The following is a 17,273-nucleotide window of genomic DNA, read 5'->3' on the forward strand; positions in this document are numbered from 1 at the left end:
ACCTGCATTTGACCACTTTCTAATATTTTGTTCACTTTTTTAAAATGATGTCGTAGTTGGGTACGTTGTCCTCCACAAAATATCAAAAATAAATTGGAGCGACATGATAGGTAAGTTGTCAAAACCCCCAATTTGTGACGTCATTTATATAGCGTATATTACGAAAATACAAAGTTTACACCTGTATTTGACCACTTTCTAATATTTTGTTCACTTTTTTAAAAATATTTCGTGGTTGGGTACGTGTCCTCCACCAAATATAAAAAAAGAATTGGAGCGACATGCTAGTTAAGTTGTCAAAACCCCCGATTCGTGACGTCACTTATATAGCGTATATTACGAAAATACAAAGTTTACACCTGCATTTGACCACTTTCTAATATTTTGTTCACTTTTTTAAAGATATGTCGTAGTTGGGTACGTTGTCCTCCACAAAATATCAAAAATAAATTGGAGCGACATGCTAGGTAAGTTGTCAAAACCCCCAATTTGTGACGTCACTTATATAGCGTATATTACAAAAATACAAAGTTTACACCTGTATTTGACCACTTTCTAATATTTTGTTCACTTTTTTTAAAATATGTCCTGGTTGGGTACGTTGTCCTCCACCAAATATAAAAAAAGAATTAGAGCGACATGCTAGGTAAGTTGTCAAAACCCCCGATTTGTGACGTCACTTATATAGCGTGTATTACGAAAATGCAAAGTTTACACCTGCATTTGACCACTTTCTAATATTTTGTTCACTTTTTTGAAGATATGTCGTGGTTGGGTACGTTGTTCTTTACAAAATATCAAAAATAAATTGGAGCGACATGATAGGTAAGTTGTCAAAACCCCCAATTTGTGACGTCACTTATATAGCGTATATTACGAAAATACAAAGTTTACACCTGCATTTGACCACTTTCTAATATTTTGTTCACTTTTTTGAAGATATGTCGTGGTTGGGTACGTTGTCCTCCACAAAATATCAAAAATAAATTGGAGCGACATGATAGGTAAGTTGTCAAAACCCCCAATTTGTGACGTCACTTATATAGCGTATATTACGAAAATACAAAGTTTACACCTGTTCTTGACCACTTTATAATATTTTGTTCACTTTTTTGAAAATATGTCGTGGTTGGGTACGTTGTCCTCCACAAAATATCAAAAATAAATTGGAGCGACATGATAGGTAAGTTGTCAAAACCCCCGATTTGTGACGTCACTTATATAGCGTATATAACGAAAATACAAAGTTTACACCTGCATTTAACCACTTTCTAATATTTTGTTCACTTTTTTGAAGATATGTCGTGGTTGGGTACGTTGTTTTTTACAAAATATCAAAAATAAATTGGAGCGACATGATAGGTAAGTTGTCAAAACCCCCGATTTGTAACGTCAGTAATAATACGTATTTTAGTGCAGTACAAAAGTTTACTCCTGCTTTTAACAATTTTTCAATGTTTTGTTTAATTTTATTTTAATTTTAAAGTGTTAAGATCCTTGCCAACTTATTCTATATAAGGTTTGATTTGAATTTGTTCCCTTTAAAGGGGCTATTTTACCCCGTTCTTTTTTGTATTGTACGATTATAAAATATTTGGAATCACTATTTTTATAATTATCCGCCCAAGCAAAATTCTCTGCTACTCTCTGCCAGCTCTCTGACAGAAAGGTGGTGGTCTTATGTTGCTGCCAGCTCGTTCAGAGAAAGTTGGTGTGCTTGGGGAGGATTTATATTTTTAGCATTGTTTTTGTTGCCGTTGTTTTTTGTTACGAATGTCTTTTAACTGGCAGACTGGTTAATCTTTAAAATTATTCTCAAGCTAAAAAATTAGTAAGGAAATAAAAAATTAAACAAATAAATATTCTTTTGTTCGTTTTTTATTTAACCCTTTGGGTGTTGGGGGCCACATGAGATAAAAGAAGTTTGGCTGGTGCGGAAAATAGTGGGACTACATGTAAACGTTAACAGAAGTTTGCAAAAGATGAAAACAGTCGCAATTTTTATATTTCAATTAAATCATTTCTTTTCTTTTAAATTTGATTCAACATCATCTCTCAGTCTTTAAAGTCAATCTCCCATTATTCCCCAAGTATCCCCTTTTTTCATGTAGCAAGGTACCAAAACTCCATCATGTCCCACATTCTGCAAATTTTAACGTTTACATACAGTCTCACACTATTCTGCATTTAATACTTGTATTAAACCTGCAATCTCTTTGCAGCATGAACTGTCATTAAACCCAATTTTACACCCACTTTAAAAAAAAGGCATTTCTCCTGCCTAAAAAAAAGTTGCGCAGTTTTCAACCAGATCTCATGCTACAAGCGTATCCATGAATGTGATTTTATCTGTGAATGTGATTTGCATATTTATGGGAGTTTTTTAAACACCAGGTGTGCAAATTACTAATTTTAGGTGTGCATTTTTTAAAATGACAAAAATTTTGTGTGTGCACTGCCTTACTTTTTATAGTGGAAGGTATATGTGTTTTGTATCTTAAATTTGTGATTTTTACATTTTTTGTTAGATTAATACAGTGTTTTCCAAATCATATTAATGCCAGGTTAGACTTATTTTAGCAGAAGTGTAAAGAATTTAAATAAAGGCAAAATTCTAAAATATATTTATTTAAGATATACATGAAGACAGTAATTTTAAACTTTTGCTGGTGCTCCCAGTGCTAAAGTAATTTAAATAAACTTTGCATTTTTGTGCAAAAATTGATTTAAATGCATTATGTTTAGGCTGGCAGTGGAAAGGACTTTTTATTAATTTACCTGTTAAGTAGTCTTACTGTTAATAAAATTATTTTTATTAAGTAAGTAGGATACATCAGGTCTTTAACTATTGTTTTTCAAAGGTCAATATTTCACATTATTTCTATTCAATAAATTTAAGTACATACCACCTTTTTCTATTGTACGCATATGTACAATGTCAATATGTGTTTATGCAATACAATGTCATTTTTAGCCATTATTATTTAAAAGTGTTTTTAAATAATTTTAATAAATTTATTGTATATATAAGTTGTAATTTATCAAAAATTTTTTTTTATTTGGCGAAAAAATTAACTTGGAACATTTCGGAATATTATGTAAGGTATTAAATTCAGATCAGTTGTGCTTGTCACGGTATTCTATAATAATTTATTAACTACTGTTTGTGTGTAGACATTGTTTGTCATTTTAAGTGCAAAGTCTAAAATGAAGTTTTTATTGACGTTTTATAACAGGTTCAGGGTACATCAGCTTAGAATTATGAATTTGTTAAGTAGACATTAACTTTGTTATTTTAGGGTATAAGGACTATTTTATTTTGACCTTGCACTATAAAAATTTATGAACCAAGAAAATTCTTGGTATATGTATCAAAAAGGAAATTTTTTTAATAATAAAATGTTGTCTAAAAATAAATTTAAATTGTTAAAATGTATTTTATAAATTTGATTTAAATAATTTAGAATAGTTCACCGAACATTACAATTTAAATTAGTTTTGTATTTGTTTGAAGTTAAAATTGAGCACAATATTTTAAACAAACATTTAAACTATTGCGCAGTGCAGAAGTACTTTTGTCTGAAGTATTAATCTTGTTCAATTGCTACTTCAAATTGTTACATCCTGTTTTAGGGTGTCCATAATTTTTCCTGAACTAACAATTTTTGTCCAATGACAAAATTTATAATTTTATTATTTTTAAAACCTTTAAAAGGGGGAGTTAGGTATTACCAACTATTTTTAAATTTTAAGAGAAATTTTGGTTAAATTTGTGAAAGAAATGACCTCAGTTAAAGAAAAGGTAAGAAATTAAAAGTTTTATATAGCCTATATTTTTTATTTGTTAAAAACTTCTTGGCAAATATATAGATTTTTGACAGACTAAATTTTAAAATAACTAAAAAATATTAAAAACAAGCTTAAACTTTAAAATTTTGACTTTTAAATCAGAATGTAAATAAATTGTATGTTATCTGAAATATAATTTACTTGTTAAATAATTTAATAAATTTAATTTTATAGGTAAATGCGATTCAAAGTGTTGTTAAAGGGTATAGCAACCATGAAATTGTTTTAGTTCTTCAACATTATGACGAAGATTTGGAATTGGCAATTGCTGATTTTATGGTTCCAGGTAAACACAAGTTTATGCTTGTAATTAGTGAAAAATAAGTAAGAAAAAAAGTGTATTTTTACTTATTTTAATAAATTTAAGCATATACCTGTAGTTAAGTATTTTTTTACATCAATTTTTAGTTTTTAAAAATTATATTCTGAGTAAATGTTGTTCCTTTAAAGATAGATAAATAACATTAAAAATATATAGTTATCTTATTAAAAATCTTTAAAATACATTTTTTCATAGCAGTAAAAGCATTGTCAATATTTTATTCGCGCAAATAAAAATGGTATTGTTATTAACTAAAGTACATAAAAACTTTATTCTCGACTGTGGGATAATGTAGCTTATATAATTTAGACTGGGCTTTATTTTTTTTATTTATTTTACAGCTTACAATCACATTTATACTTACCACATAAATAACAATACACCAAAATATATTTGTAAAAAATAACTTGTTTTTAAATTTTATTAATATTTTTTCATAGAAAAAATTAAGGCAATCTTAACAGAATGGCAAAGTACTGGGCCAACCAAACCCAAAAAAAAGAAGAAAAAGAAGGCGAAAAAACTAAAACAAGAGTTAAGCACCAATAATGATGCAATGAAGGAAATTGTGGTATTGAGTTGTTTACTACACTTTACATTTTTTTTTTCAGTTTAAAATTTAAAAAAAAACTTTGTAAATTGTTAATTTTTTAATAAACTCGACTTTTTAATAAGATTACAAATACATAGGCTATATTTTTTACTTCGCGCTATTTTTTTTTACTTTCCACTATTTAAAAAAAAATTTTTTTAATTTTCGGTTGTCAGTTTTAAATGACATGTTTTTGTAAAAGCGTTAAAGCATTTTAATGTTAAAGTATTTGCACATCCCTAATAGTTGTGGAAGGCTATTGTATTAAAAATCAACCTATTTTGTTAGAGTGTGGAAGATTCAACCATAGATAATAACAATCTAGTTAATGGAGATGAACAAAAAAAAGAGTTGACAAATGAATCAGATATCCTAGCTGCAGAACCAGTACTTACATCATCTATTGCTGTATCTATTGCTGAGAATGCAATAAATCCAACTAATACCAAGGAAAATCATGTCATTGGTGAAACCGAAAAACACACTGAACCTATTCAAAAATCGGTGAACCATGTAACGAAACCAGTGGAAAAAAGATCTGGCAATGATATGTCGCAAACAGCTAAACTGCTGGAAGGAGAAAAGCATCGGAGAACAACCTCAGAATCAAGCTCACATTCGCATCACGTTTCTTATAATCGGAACAAGCACAAAACTCATCATAAACATAATGGTTAGTTCAATTGTTGCAATTAAACTAAGCACAAAATAATGTTTACCTTAATAAAACTATTTTGCGTTTTATTCTAATTAGTTTAAGCTTTTAGGCATTTTTAATTTCGACTAATTAAGATTTATAAGTTATAATTACATTTTTTTATAAGATTTATAAGTTTTTGAGACTTGTAGACTAGAGTTAAGGTTTTAATGTATTAATAAAAAAAGTGGGATTAAAATAGCCATAGTAAACAAAAAATCAACTTTTTCCTGTTTCTAATAAATTTTTTAAATATTATTTTTAGATGGGAATAATAGCCATAACCAACAAGCACACACTCAGGTAGGGTTTATATTATTTTCGATACTATTTATTAAATAAAGTTTTTTCAATGTTGGAAAATTTAATTAAATTCTGTTATGTTTTTCTTATTCTTTTTGTAGTATGGTTTGATTGTATATGTTTAATATATCCTTAGTTTAACAATTGAAACTATTCACTCAATGTTGTTTTATTTATAAATATTGCTATGTTATTTAAACTTTGTTATATTTGTTATCAGTTGTAACATAAAATATAAACTTTTTTTTAATTTTAAATGAACAACAGATATTATTCCAGAATCGTAATAACAACAAAAAATGTAAGTGATGTTAGTTTTATTATTTTTGACATGGTTAGTCTTTTTAATTTAAACTTTTAATAATACAATTTAAAAGGCCATTTATTTTTTGCTTTAAAATGATAACATTTTGTTCTACTTGGTATTTCACGGAAAGTTACTTTATTCAAAAGTAGTAGAAATTAAACATTGCAAACAATAATCCTGATTTGTTTTTTTTCAGCTATTGAGAAGGCTGCGAAGGATTTACAAAGATGCTCAGTATCATTTGGCCGATATAGAAACCTTCTTAATGATGAAATCACTGAAAGTTATAAAAGAATTAAACAGGTAAATTATAATTTTTAATTTAGCAGTTAAGTTAAATGACTTTATTATTTTTTGGTCCTAAACATTAAAATTATCTTTTTATATATACTTGAATATATTTTTGCATTATAAGTGTGTTAAATGTGTTGATACATATTGATATTTTAGAACATTTATTGATATACATAATAACATAAATAGGTTTTAATTTTTTAACTATCATAAATGATGAGTGAAAAAGGTTAAAATGTAATAGGCCTAGAAAATTGATTAATAAAATATGTTACCATTTTTAAGAGGTGTTGTGACTAATATTGTTCATATTGTGACCTGTTATGTAACTTCTTTTTTTTAAATTTTTTAAATTGTTCTAAATTTAGGCAACATATGTATAAATATATTTTGTTTTTTTATTTAGGCCTTTGAAGAATTGTCTAATGCAATAATGGACAGGGAGGTTGTTTTGTTAAGAAATCTTGACGAAATTAAAGAAGAAGCATGTATGATTTTTACATTTTTTCTGTGTTGTTTTTTGTTATATTTAAATTAATAAGTGATGTTTTTTGCTGTTAAAAAATTATTTAAAGTTATTTTGAACCAGTCTTTATAGACAGACCATCTTAACTTCCTGCTTAATTTATATAAACTAAGCAAATTCTTGCTACTAACAATAATAGCCCATTACTGTAAACACAACTTTAGATATAACGATCTCTTTTACTTATTGTAGTTTTGCTGCTTTCGAAAAGAGAAGCTCGCGCTGCTCAGCTCAAGCAACAAACTGAAAAAGTTGGAAATATGAACCCCCAGCAGTTAGCTGATCTTCGAAACGATATAAAACACTTTGTTGCTGAAAGAAAATTTGATGAAGAAATCGGAAGAACAACTCGTTTTGTGTACGACAAAGAATTCCATTTAAAACTTATTCCAGATTTTGGAAAAAGTAAGTTAAAATTATTTTTTGTATTATATATTTATTTAAATTGTGTAAAATCTTCAAAATGTTTGGAGTGTAGTTGTTAACCCAAAACAAAAGTTATTTTATCTCCAATAAAATAGAGCTAATATTTACAAATAAATATTAATAAATTATTCATTTTATGCCCATTGTGTTAAAGTACAAACTATAGTTAAAATTCTATTCAAAATTTGAACAAAAAAATTTAAGTTTGTGACGTCAAGAACCAACCATCCTTGATAAGTCGAATTCGAACAGAATCAGCATCTTCTTTTGCTGCCGAATCCTCTCCTGCTGTTCCTGTTGTTGTAGAAAAGGAGCCGCCAAAGCAACAGAGGCCAGAGAAAAACAGAAAAGTGACAACGAAAGTCAACAAAGTGGAAAAAATAGAGGTTAAAGATGTTCAAGGCGATCTAAAGAAACCAATTGGCAAGTTTTTTTGTTGCATTGTTTTAAGCAGTAGAAGAAACTTTTTTCTACTGTCATGTATGTTAAGAAGTAAAACACTTATTAGGTTTTGCATTTTATTTTTGACATTAAATTTTTTCTACTTTCCATATAATATTAATGTACTAAATATTTTTCTGTTTATTTTATTAATACCATAACAGTTCTAGATGTAATTTGCTCTTTATTAACTCTTGGTTTATTTACGAACAGTTAAAAAACACATTTCCTATAAATATATAGTATTCTTTTAATTAAAATAATTTTTTTAGGTAAAAGTAGTACCACTAATGAGGCTGTAGCATCAAACTGGGCAGATGAATCGAACCATTTAGTTCCTGTAAGACAATTAATTGTGCATTTTTAAAGTTGATTAGTTGTTTAAAATGGTTAAGTACTTAATTTAATTTTAAATTGTGTAGCAATTATAAACTAAAGTTTAAAACCACCAGCATGGTATAGTATATAAAACATTTTCTTTACCACATAAAGTCCTTGGTGTAACTCCCATTGCGTCTATATACTCCCACCTTTAAATTATATTCTGTAAAGAAATTTTTTCTTTTGCCAAGCGAAAAAAAACAATTGACAGTTATAATACTATTATAATAAAAATGATCTGCTGAAGATAATTGTTAGACCTAGACCATAAATTTGGACCTCACTTACAGAAAAAATAGTTAAAAAAAGTTGAATTTTTTACAGCTAAGTCCTTCTTCTTGGGCAAACGAAACTGAAAAAACGAACAATTTTGAACCAAAAAAAAACTTTAAAAAATTTACAAATAAGCAAAATGAAAACAGGTACATACATATTTATATTTTGTTTTATAATTGGTGCAATTTATTGATGCAATTCAACAATATATTTTATAGGCAACAAAGGCGGTATGGAGATAACAGAGAAAAACCAAAAGAAAAAACATCAAATCAACATCAACAGGTAAAATAAATTTTTATTTACATAAGAATATATATTTATGGCATTTAATTAATTTGAATATTTAGGCATTTATCATTAAACGATAAACACCAGGCATTTAGGTTGCATCAACTCAAAAATATAGATGACAATATTTGTTAGACTTAAAATTCCTTATAAGCTTTTAATTGATGCAGCACTATAACGAAAAAAAATAAGTAACATGTAAAATTAACATGTAAAAAAAAAAAAAAAAATAAGTAACATGTAAAATTAACATGTAAAAAAAAGTTTATGCCAGATATATGCATTATATATTTATTATGAAACTTTTGTTATCCAGATTTTTTGGGCATTTATTAAGTTCAATTTGTATTTTTTTACTATTTTTTAATTTGAATGTAGTTTTCCAGGTAATTCAATGTTCTGACACTGCAGAATGAAAGTAGTGGAAGAGATCTTAGGACCTTTTTAGTAAAGCGGAATGTTTTTACTGTTACTCTATGCTGCCTAAGTTTTAAACCTAATCTGTTTTGTATAATTAGGGGACAAAGATCGCAGACAAACAACAAAATAACTTTCAACACCCCAGGCAGAACTTCAACTATCATGATCAAAATTCGAATTTTGGGAACAGGCCTAGAAATTACCCAAGAAAAGATTATGTTAGGGACTCAGTGGATTCATCTAAAAGCTTTAGCCGCAACCAAGGAAACTACCAGAAAGGGGATTATCAAAATTATGGGGGACAGGGTAGGAGTAACAACGTAAATAACTTTGATAACAGGCCGCCCTATTCTTCAAATAAACCAAATTTTAGACACAATTCTAACAAAGGATTTCCTCCAAAAAACAAACCAAAAGATCAACCCACAGATGTTTAAAGTCCTAGAAAAATATAAATAAAAACAAATTCTTAGGCCAAGGTCATGATCAAACATTTTTTTTAAATTGGTATTTTTGTTTTTTAAAGTCCAGAACAAATAACAAATATGTGCTAAGTTAACAAGATGTAATTAAGGTTACTTTCTTGCTAATTTCTAAAATTTCTAGATATGATTAGCTGACAAAAACAACAAAGGAAAAATAGTCATAAAAAAGACTTAAATAAATATCTTTTAAAATTTAAACCTTTCATACTTCTATAGATAAATGCTTAATTTAGTTTTTATGTTTAAAAATAGTTGCTATGTAAGGTGCTATTTAAACTTATTAAAAAAATATAATAACTTGTTGTAATGAAAATTAAAATTTTATTTCATGTATCTATAGATGCTTTAGTTGAGTAAGAGTAGTAAATTTTTCCTATTCTTAGATATTATTTACGCATATAAATGTTTGTTTGTTCTCATAGCTTGTTTAGTCATGTAACTTTTATAAAGTTACCTAATTAAAAAAGTTTTTTCTCAAAGGCAATTGATAAAAACTACCAAGTGCAAAAAAAACAAAGTTTAAACAAGGTGCCAATATTAAATGTTGCTTTAGTTTTGTGTATTACTTTTTATAGGTACCTATAATATTGTACCACTTTATTTAGTATAAGCAAAATCATAATTTTATTCTGTAATAACCTGTATATTTATGCCTTACTTAATTTTTTTTTTTTTTTTGAAACAACATTATTTTGGGTGGTGTTGGGTTTATTTATTTTGCAATAACAAGTAGTGTGTAGTTGGTTATAAAAAAAATGCATTATATTATATATCACTAAATGCCTGATGCTGTCATTTTCTTGTGTTATTTAAATTTTAAAAAGCGTTCACTATAAAAAATATTTATTTTAACCCCTTTGCTGCAAAATTAATATAGTTTATTTAACAATGTTCCCTTATTATGTAAAAACTAATAAATAAATATAAAAAATTTTCATTATTTAAAAAGCCTTACTTTTTATTTGTTTTTAATTTGTAATATATTGAAAAATAAGTGATTTTTAAGCTGTTTGGTTGTTATTAGAGTTAGATTTAAAAGTATATTTAAAAATAAGGTGCAAAACATGTCTACTTGTTATGACAATTAACGAAACAACTTTCTGGGGTCAGATAAACAAAGGTAGCCTTGACGTTAGAATACAACAACTAACACTTGCGCCAGCAGTTATTTCACCCCAATAATCAAAATCGTTTTATATCAAATATTTCCTTTTTTGTATTACCTTAAGTTATTGGAATTTGTATTTTTTGGCTAAAGGCTGTGCTATTAGGCCGATTTTAATCTATAAACGCCAGGCTCAAGGGCAAATAGTGTGACTCGTAATTGTAAACACATCCAAAAATATTTTAATTGTTTAAGAGTTGAAATGGCATTGGATCAATTTGTCATTGGTTTAACCCAAAGTATATATATAAACAAAAGTAGTTTAACACGTGACCGGAAATAAAATTAGAAGATCAGAATGGGTCTTAGAAATACATTACAGGTATAGGAAAAATCACGAATATCCCGTTTTACAAGAATTACTTACGTAGAAATCTAAAAATTTCACCGAAATTTCATTATACTAATATTTTAACATTTTTACGCTAAATTTTTATTAAATTTTTAGGTGCCCATTTTAGAAATTTTTGTAAATCAAAATATTCGTGTTTTTTCCTATACCTGTAATGCATTTCTAAGACCCATTTTGGCCTTCATGAATTGGAAAAATGACGTAACAATCCGGTTGAATCAGTTGTACTACTTATGTTTATATATATACTTTGGTTTAACCCAAAATGGGTAGGAAAAAACCTGAATATTTTGATTTACAAAAATTCTTAATGTAAAAATCTAAAAATTTAACCAGAATTCTATTATACTAATATTTTGACACTTTTATACGCAAAAATTTTATTAAAAATACAAAATTGTATTTTCTCAAAAAATTTGTCGCATCCCTTGAGTATTATTAAAGTTTGTCCCCAATTTCCATTCATACAACAATGTGTTTTATGACGTAATAATGTTTAGTAAACAACATTTTAGACGTTTTTTTATTATTTTATTTCTTTTTTACTTTTATTTTAATTATATCTCTATTTAATAACAACACTACACGAATAAAACTGCGCGAAAAATGTTAAAATATTAGTAAAATGGAATTCCGGTAAAATTTTTAGATTTCTACGTAAGGAATTCTTGTAAAACAGGATGTTCGTGTTTTTTCCTATACCTGTAATGCATTTCTAAGACCTATTTTGATCTTCTAATTTTATTTACGGTCACGTGTTAAACTACTTGTGTTTATATATATACTTTGGTTTAACCGACTGGTTACCTAGGCTATTATCTTATAGGCTAATACAATATGACAACACTTCTTTCTACGCGTCTAACATTTTTTTTGATTTTGCAACGACTGTGTTTTTATGACATAAAAGGTTTTTATTTTTATATTATTTATCCTCCGTAAAAGAAGGCCTTGACTGCCTAAACATGTTTAAAGAGATGGTTCGGTCGCAGAGTTTCTTTTTTAATTATGTTGTATTTTTTCCAACTTGCACGAGAATACCATTATTTAAAAATTGGTTTAGTAGTTTTTGAGATATCGGGATTTGAAGGTAAATATTGTAAATAGGGAAAGTCCCAACGCTTGCGAGTCACGTGACGCATGACGTCATCGTCGTAAGATCATATGCTGGCAGACATAGGAAAATGACCTTATTTTGTCCTCTCTGAGCCGTTTGTTGTACTTTTTTTAATTTTTTTTGCAGAAAGCAAACTTAACATAAAAAGCAATATTTAGCTATATTATATAAGACATTTTTTACTTTTAAAGTATTTTTAATTAGGTAGGCTGTATTTGAAAAATTCTAACAAGTTAAGGTTATGTTGTTAATTTTGGAAATTTACAAGCCAGAAACGGTTGATATTGGCTGACAAACACTTACAAGAAACAGACAGGTTAACTAAGTGTTACTGAAGCAAAGTTAACCTGTTACTTTATATATCCTTTATATATCCGACAATTTTGTTGGGTATCATATAAAAATAGTTCTAATCACTAAACGTCAAATGGGTTAACCACATAAAGTATATAATACATCAATAAACTATAAACTAAATATTCTGGTTAACATCTTTTATGTATTTTTTTAATTAATAATTCCAAACAATTTTTAATATAACGTACAATATACGTAGGTACTTGTACCCCTGGCAACAAATATCAGTGTTTGCTGCCTTTTTTAACTTTAGTTTGTGCTTTTCATATGTAAAAATATAACTAAAGTAATTGTTATAGTATAACCAAAATAAAAGTATATATCGTCTGTATAGGCTAAAAACGCTAATTTGAACAATTTGACAATATAACAATGACAAGATAACAATGAAGTGATTTTATTTTAAACAAAACTAAGACTGTGTTAACGGTAAACTTTGCTTTAATAAGACTTAGTTTACCTGTCTTTTTCCTGCAAGAGTTTGTAAGCGTTTTTGGCTGGTAAATTTTTAAAATTAACAGCATAGCCATAATTTGTTAAATTTTTTTAAATACGGCCCACCCAACAAAAAATACTTAAAAAGTAACAACTGTCTTATATAATATGGATAAATTTTGCTTTTCATGCCAAGTTTGTTTTTTGCAAAAAAGTTTAAAAAAAAGTACAACAAACGGCTCAGAGAGGGCAAAATAAGGTTATTTTCCTATCACGTGACTCGCGAGCGATTTTCCCTATTTACAATATTTACCTTTAAATTACGATATCTCAAAAACTACTAGACCAATTTTTAAAATAATCGTATCCTCGTGCAAATTGGATAGATTCTAACATAATTAAAAAAGAAATTCTTCGACCGAACCATCTCTTTAAATTAGTTAGGGTATTATTTTACTGATATTCAGTCTGACGAATTTTTGCAGTAGAAATCGTATTACCTCTTGTAGTGAAGCAAATTGTTCTAATTAATTTATTACGCCGACAGTATGTTTCTTTAAATGCTAAATATAGAGTAATTATTAATAACAATAAACAACGTTTCGGTTATTTGATTAACTTTTTACGTACTCGATTGATTATTTAGGAGTAATAAATACTTTCTTTTTGCATTTTTACATTGTATACAAAATCTTTTACTTAACGTATGTATATTACATTTTTAACACCATATAAATAAATGTCATTCCTAAATTAAAGCATTTTAAAATTGTGTTCAAGTTTTGTCTACGACCGAAAGTCAAAAGGGGATTGCCAATGTTAAAGGTGTTACTGTTACTGTTAGTAGTTCGATTCTCTACGGTAAACTGAGTCGTGTAGCATTGATTGATTTGAATATTTTCAATAAATGACAAATATGCCTATGTATGCTTTTAACAGCAAAAAAATCTAAATAATTGTACTGTCCAATCCATCACCAATTAATTTTCCGAGACCAAACGCCAACAACGTTCTCTTCAAAAGCCTAAAATGGAATATTTTGTTACTAAATACGTTAGAGATAATAGTGTGGTATTAGTTATAGCCGTACTTACTTAGGGACTTGATTGAAGACGATCAACATACAAATCAAATTAATAGGTACATTCATCTTTGGTAATATGTGTATATATATCTCAGGGACATGCTTGCCTATGAAATATATGCCAATCATTGTCATGGTATCCGTAACCATGCAGACAATAGCCACCAAGAAACATCGTTTAACTAGGGCATGAATACTAAAAATATCAAAGTTTTTGATTAATTAAGAACAATTTTGATTGAATTAATGATTATTTTTGGATGTTGCTTAAAGAGTGTAGGTAATTTCTTTTTTATTTAAATAAATAAACATGAATTCAAACAAGTGACGTCAAGCACAGCCAAAAATATAATATCTGAAGAAAAAATATACAAATGCAGGTGCCCAAAATGAAATCGATTTTAGTTTCTTAACATATTCTTAAAAATCAACTTAATAAAGAAACAGATGTGTAAAAAGCACTTTAAATTCATTTTTTCTAATCTTAAACCATTGTATTGTTTTATTATTTTTTGTGTACGTTGTTAATATTAAACAGTTCGCTATATTTCGACTTTTTCACTGATTATTAATTTACTTAACTTTGCAGGTAGCCTTACACCCAGATTGCCATCATTCTTTTTTAATATGGACTTATTTGGGAATTTAATAAATCGTTCAGACTGATTATTCAACACCTCTATTACCTTACGACATATTTTACTACCCAATTAAAACGATTTACAGAAATGGTTTATTTAAAAAAAAAAATTTTAAAACCCACTTACTTAAAAACCACTGTTGAAAAAATTTATTTTATTACCCGTTACTATGATTTAGTTATTAAAATCCGTCTTATGCATTTTTGTTTTTACTTATTTTTAACTTACTTTGTGTGTCCCTTTTGACCCGATACTACACGGATTTCCTCTGAGTTATATATATTTAAAGTAAAAGTAAATACCGAAACATATAAAAGTTCAGCTGTGATCGTAAAGACTGCACATATTGCCGATTGTACATTAAGTGAAGAGTCTAAAAATCAAAAGTTTTGTTAAACATTCAAAGTAAAAAACGATTATTTATTTATAAATTGTAGTTAGGATAAAACAGAAAAACAGTATTAAGACTGAGTCGGGGTAACTAACGTTACTTAATGTTTAAGCTGAGATTGGGTCGGGGTAACTAACGTTATTCTATGTTTAGGTCGTGAAGTCGACTTTTCCTCATCAAGAGTAAAGAAATATAAAAATGGTACAAAATCTAAAGAACTGTTATTTTTTAAATCCTTCATATTACCTTTATGATAACAATTTCCGTTTTTAATCTCAGCTGCAATCTTCATTGAAGAACTAATTGGCATCCACGTTGTAAAAATCGGAGTTAAAAATGCAACTATAGCAAATCCCAAACTTATTTTGCTTAACGTTATCAACCATGTTGGGCAGAAAGTCTAAAAAGCAATTGCAAAAATATAAATTAATATTAAAAGTATATATATATATATATATATATATATATATATATTTAAACTGGATTTTTGACACAAATTTTGTGTAATATTTGAAAGTGTTAGAAAATTGTAAAATTAAAAAAATAAAAGGCATTACCCTCAGCACTGGCGATGAATGAATGTAGTACTGTCGGGCCCATAAATATATGTGCACTGATGACCAGTGCGGAAGAACAACACGAACAAATAACACCAAAGAATCGATAATTGCGATTGCATTGGCAGCCAAATAAAACTAAAATGCAAATTATTTAAAGAAGAGAATAAAAACATTATTTATGTAATTTGCTTTTTTATTACAATATAACAAAAAAAATTTTCACGTAAGAAATTTCTTTTGAATATTTTTTATCTTATTTCAACTTAGAAAGTTATTTTTATAATTTTTATCATACAAACATTTTAAAACAAAACTATAATAACAAAACCTTAAAATTTTTGATTTTAAAATATAACGCAATAGTTGAATTAAATTATGCGTAAATTAAAGATATATAAAACAAGAAAAAATAGGTTTGCAATTTACTAAATTTGTTATTATGCTTAAATGGTTTTAGTTGTAATAATATTATTATTTAAAATAATATAATATTATTATTTAAAATAATTTTAGATTAGTTTTATTTGGCTGCCAAATCTAGTTTCGTTAATTTTATTTTAAATAAAAATAGCATATACCAAATGACTTGTAACATAAATACTAATACAATAAAACCATTTTAAAATTATGTTGTTAAGTTTATTTTACCTTTTGTAGTGGTGGAATTCGTTGAACTGAGCCAATAAACGTTGATGGATTGTTGTTCTCGTGCTTTGAATGATAGATTACTAAAACTAAAGTAACATTATTTCAATACTACAAACTATCCCAGAGAATACAACCATGCCAAACTTAGTAGTTTGAAAAGAATCATCGACTTGAATTGTTAAATTTAATTTTTTCATTCCAATTGTTTTATTTCTCTGACTGTTTAAAATTCAAATAATATATCAAAAATATAAAACTGAAAAGGCTATTACTTTTATATTTTAAAACATGTTTTAAAATGTTTTAAACTAAATAAATTTATTATTTTTTTTTTTATTTTTATAACACCACTCCTTTAAAAATCTCTTTTGCGCATATTTTACCTGAAATTGCATTTCTAACAAAAGAAAAAAATAATTACGTTAATCTATTGTATAGATTTTTTTAATAATAGTATTGTGGAGGGGCTTGTCTAATTCAGCTTTAATCAGAAAAATATAAATTAAAATTTCTAATTTTTAAATGTCGTGTTTAATATATTAATTAAAAAAATTTTTTTATAAAGCTTAAACATAAACAATGTGCCAAATATTTATAAACTATTTTATAAATATTAATATAAAACAAACAAAAGAAAAAAATAACGGAATTTTTTTAATAAAATCGATAATATATAATTGAACGTCTTATATTTGTCTGAAGTGTTTGGCTATATCATTATTCATTATTATTACTTTATATTTAAATTACATGTTTTATTAAAAAATCTATTACAAATTATGACAGGCTAAAATAAAGTTGTTTCTTTTTTGTTTTTTTTTCGATATTGATTATTAAATTTTAAAACTGTTTGTAGGCTATAGTTGCATTGGTATGAACTGTTATTTAATGGTTGTTAATATCAGTCCAATTT

The 17,273-nt window shown here is 26.9% G+C and overlaps 1 protein-coding gene across 1 annotated transcript; it reads left to right on the forward strand.

Moving 5' to 3' along the window:
* The first annotated feature begins 3,660 nt into the window (after positions 1-3,660).
* On the forward strand, positions 3,661-10,526 carry LOC145742697 (spermatogenesis-associated serine-rich protein 2-like). The gene is made up of 14 exons (XM_082560476.1): positions 3,661-3,802; positions 4,024-4,135; positions 4,612-4,742; positions 5,052-5,436; positions 5,726-5,763; positions 6,031-6,064; positions 6,267-6,373; positions 6,771-6,852; positions 7,083-7,295; positions 7,521-7,739; positions 8,030-8,097; positions 8,463-8,560; positions 8,633-8,699; positions 9,224-10,526. The coding sequence occupies exons 1-14, from the start codon at positions 3,782-3,784 to the stop codon at positions 9,560-9,562; spliced, it is 1,914 nt and encodes a 637-aa protein (XP_082416602.1). The 5' UTR covers positions 3,661-3,781; the 3' UTR covers positions 9,563-10,526.
* The last annotated feature ends 6,747 nt before the right edge of the window (positions 10,527-17,273 follow it).

This window comes from Corella eumyota, chromosome 2 (genome assembly GCF_963082875.1).
Source record: "Corella eumyota chromosome 2, kaCorEumy4.1, whole genome shotgun sequence".
Lineage (NCBI taxonomy): Eukaryota > Metazoa > Chordata > Ascidiacea > Phlebobranchia > Corellidae > Corella > Corella eumyota.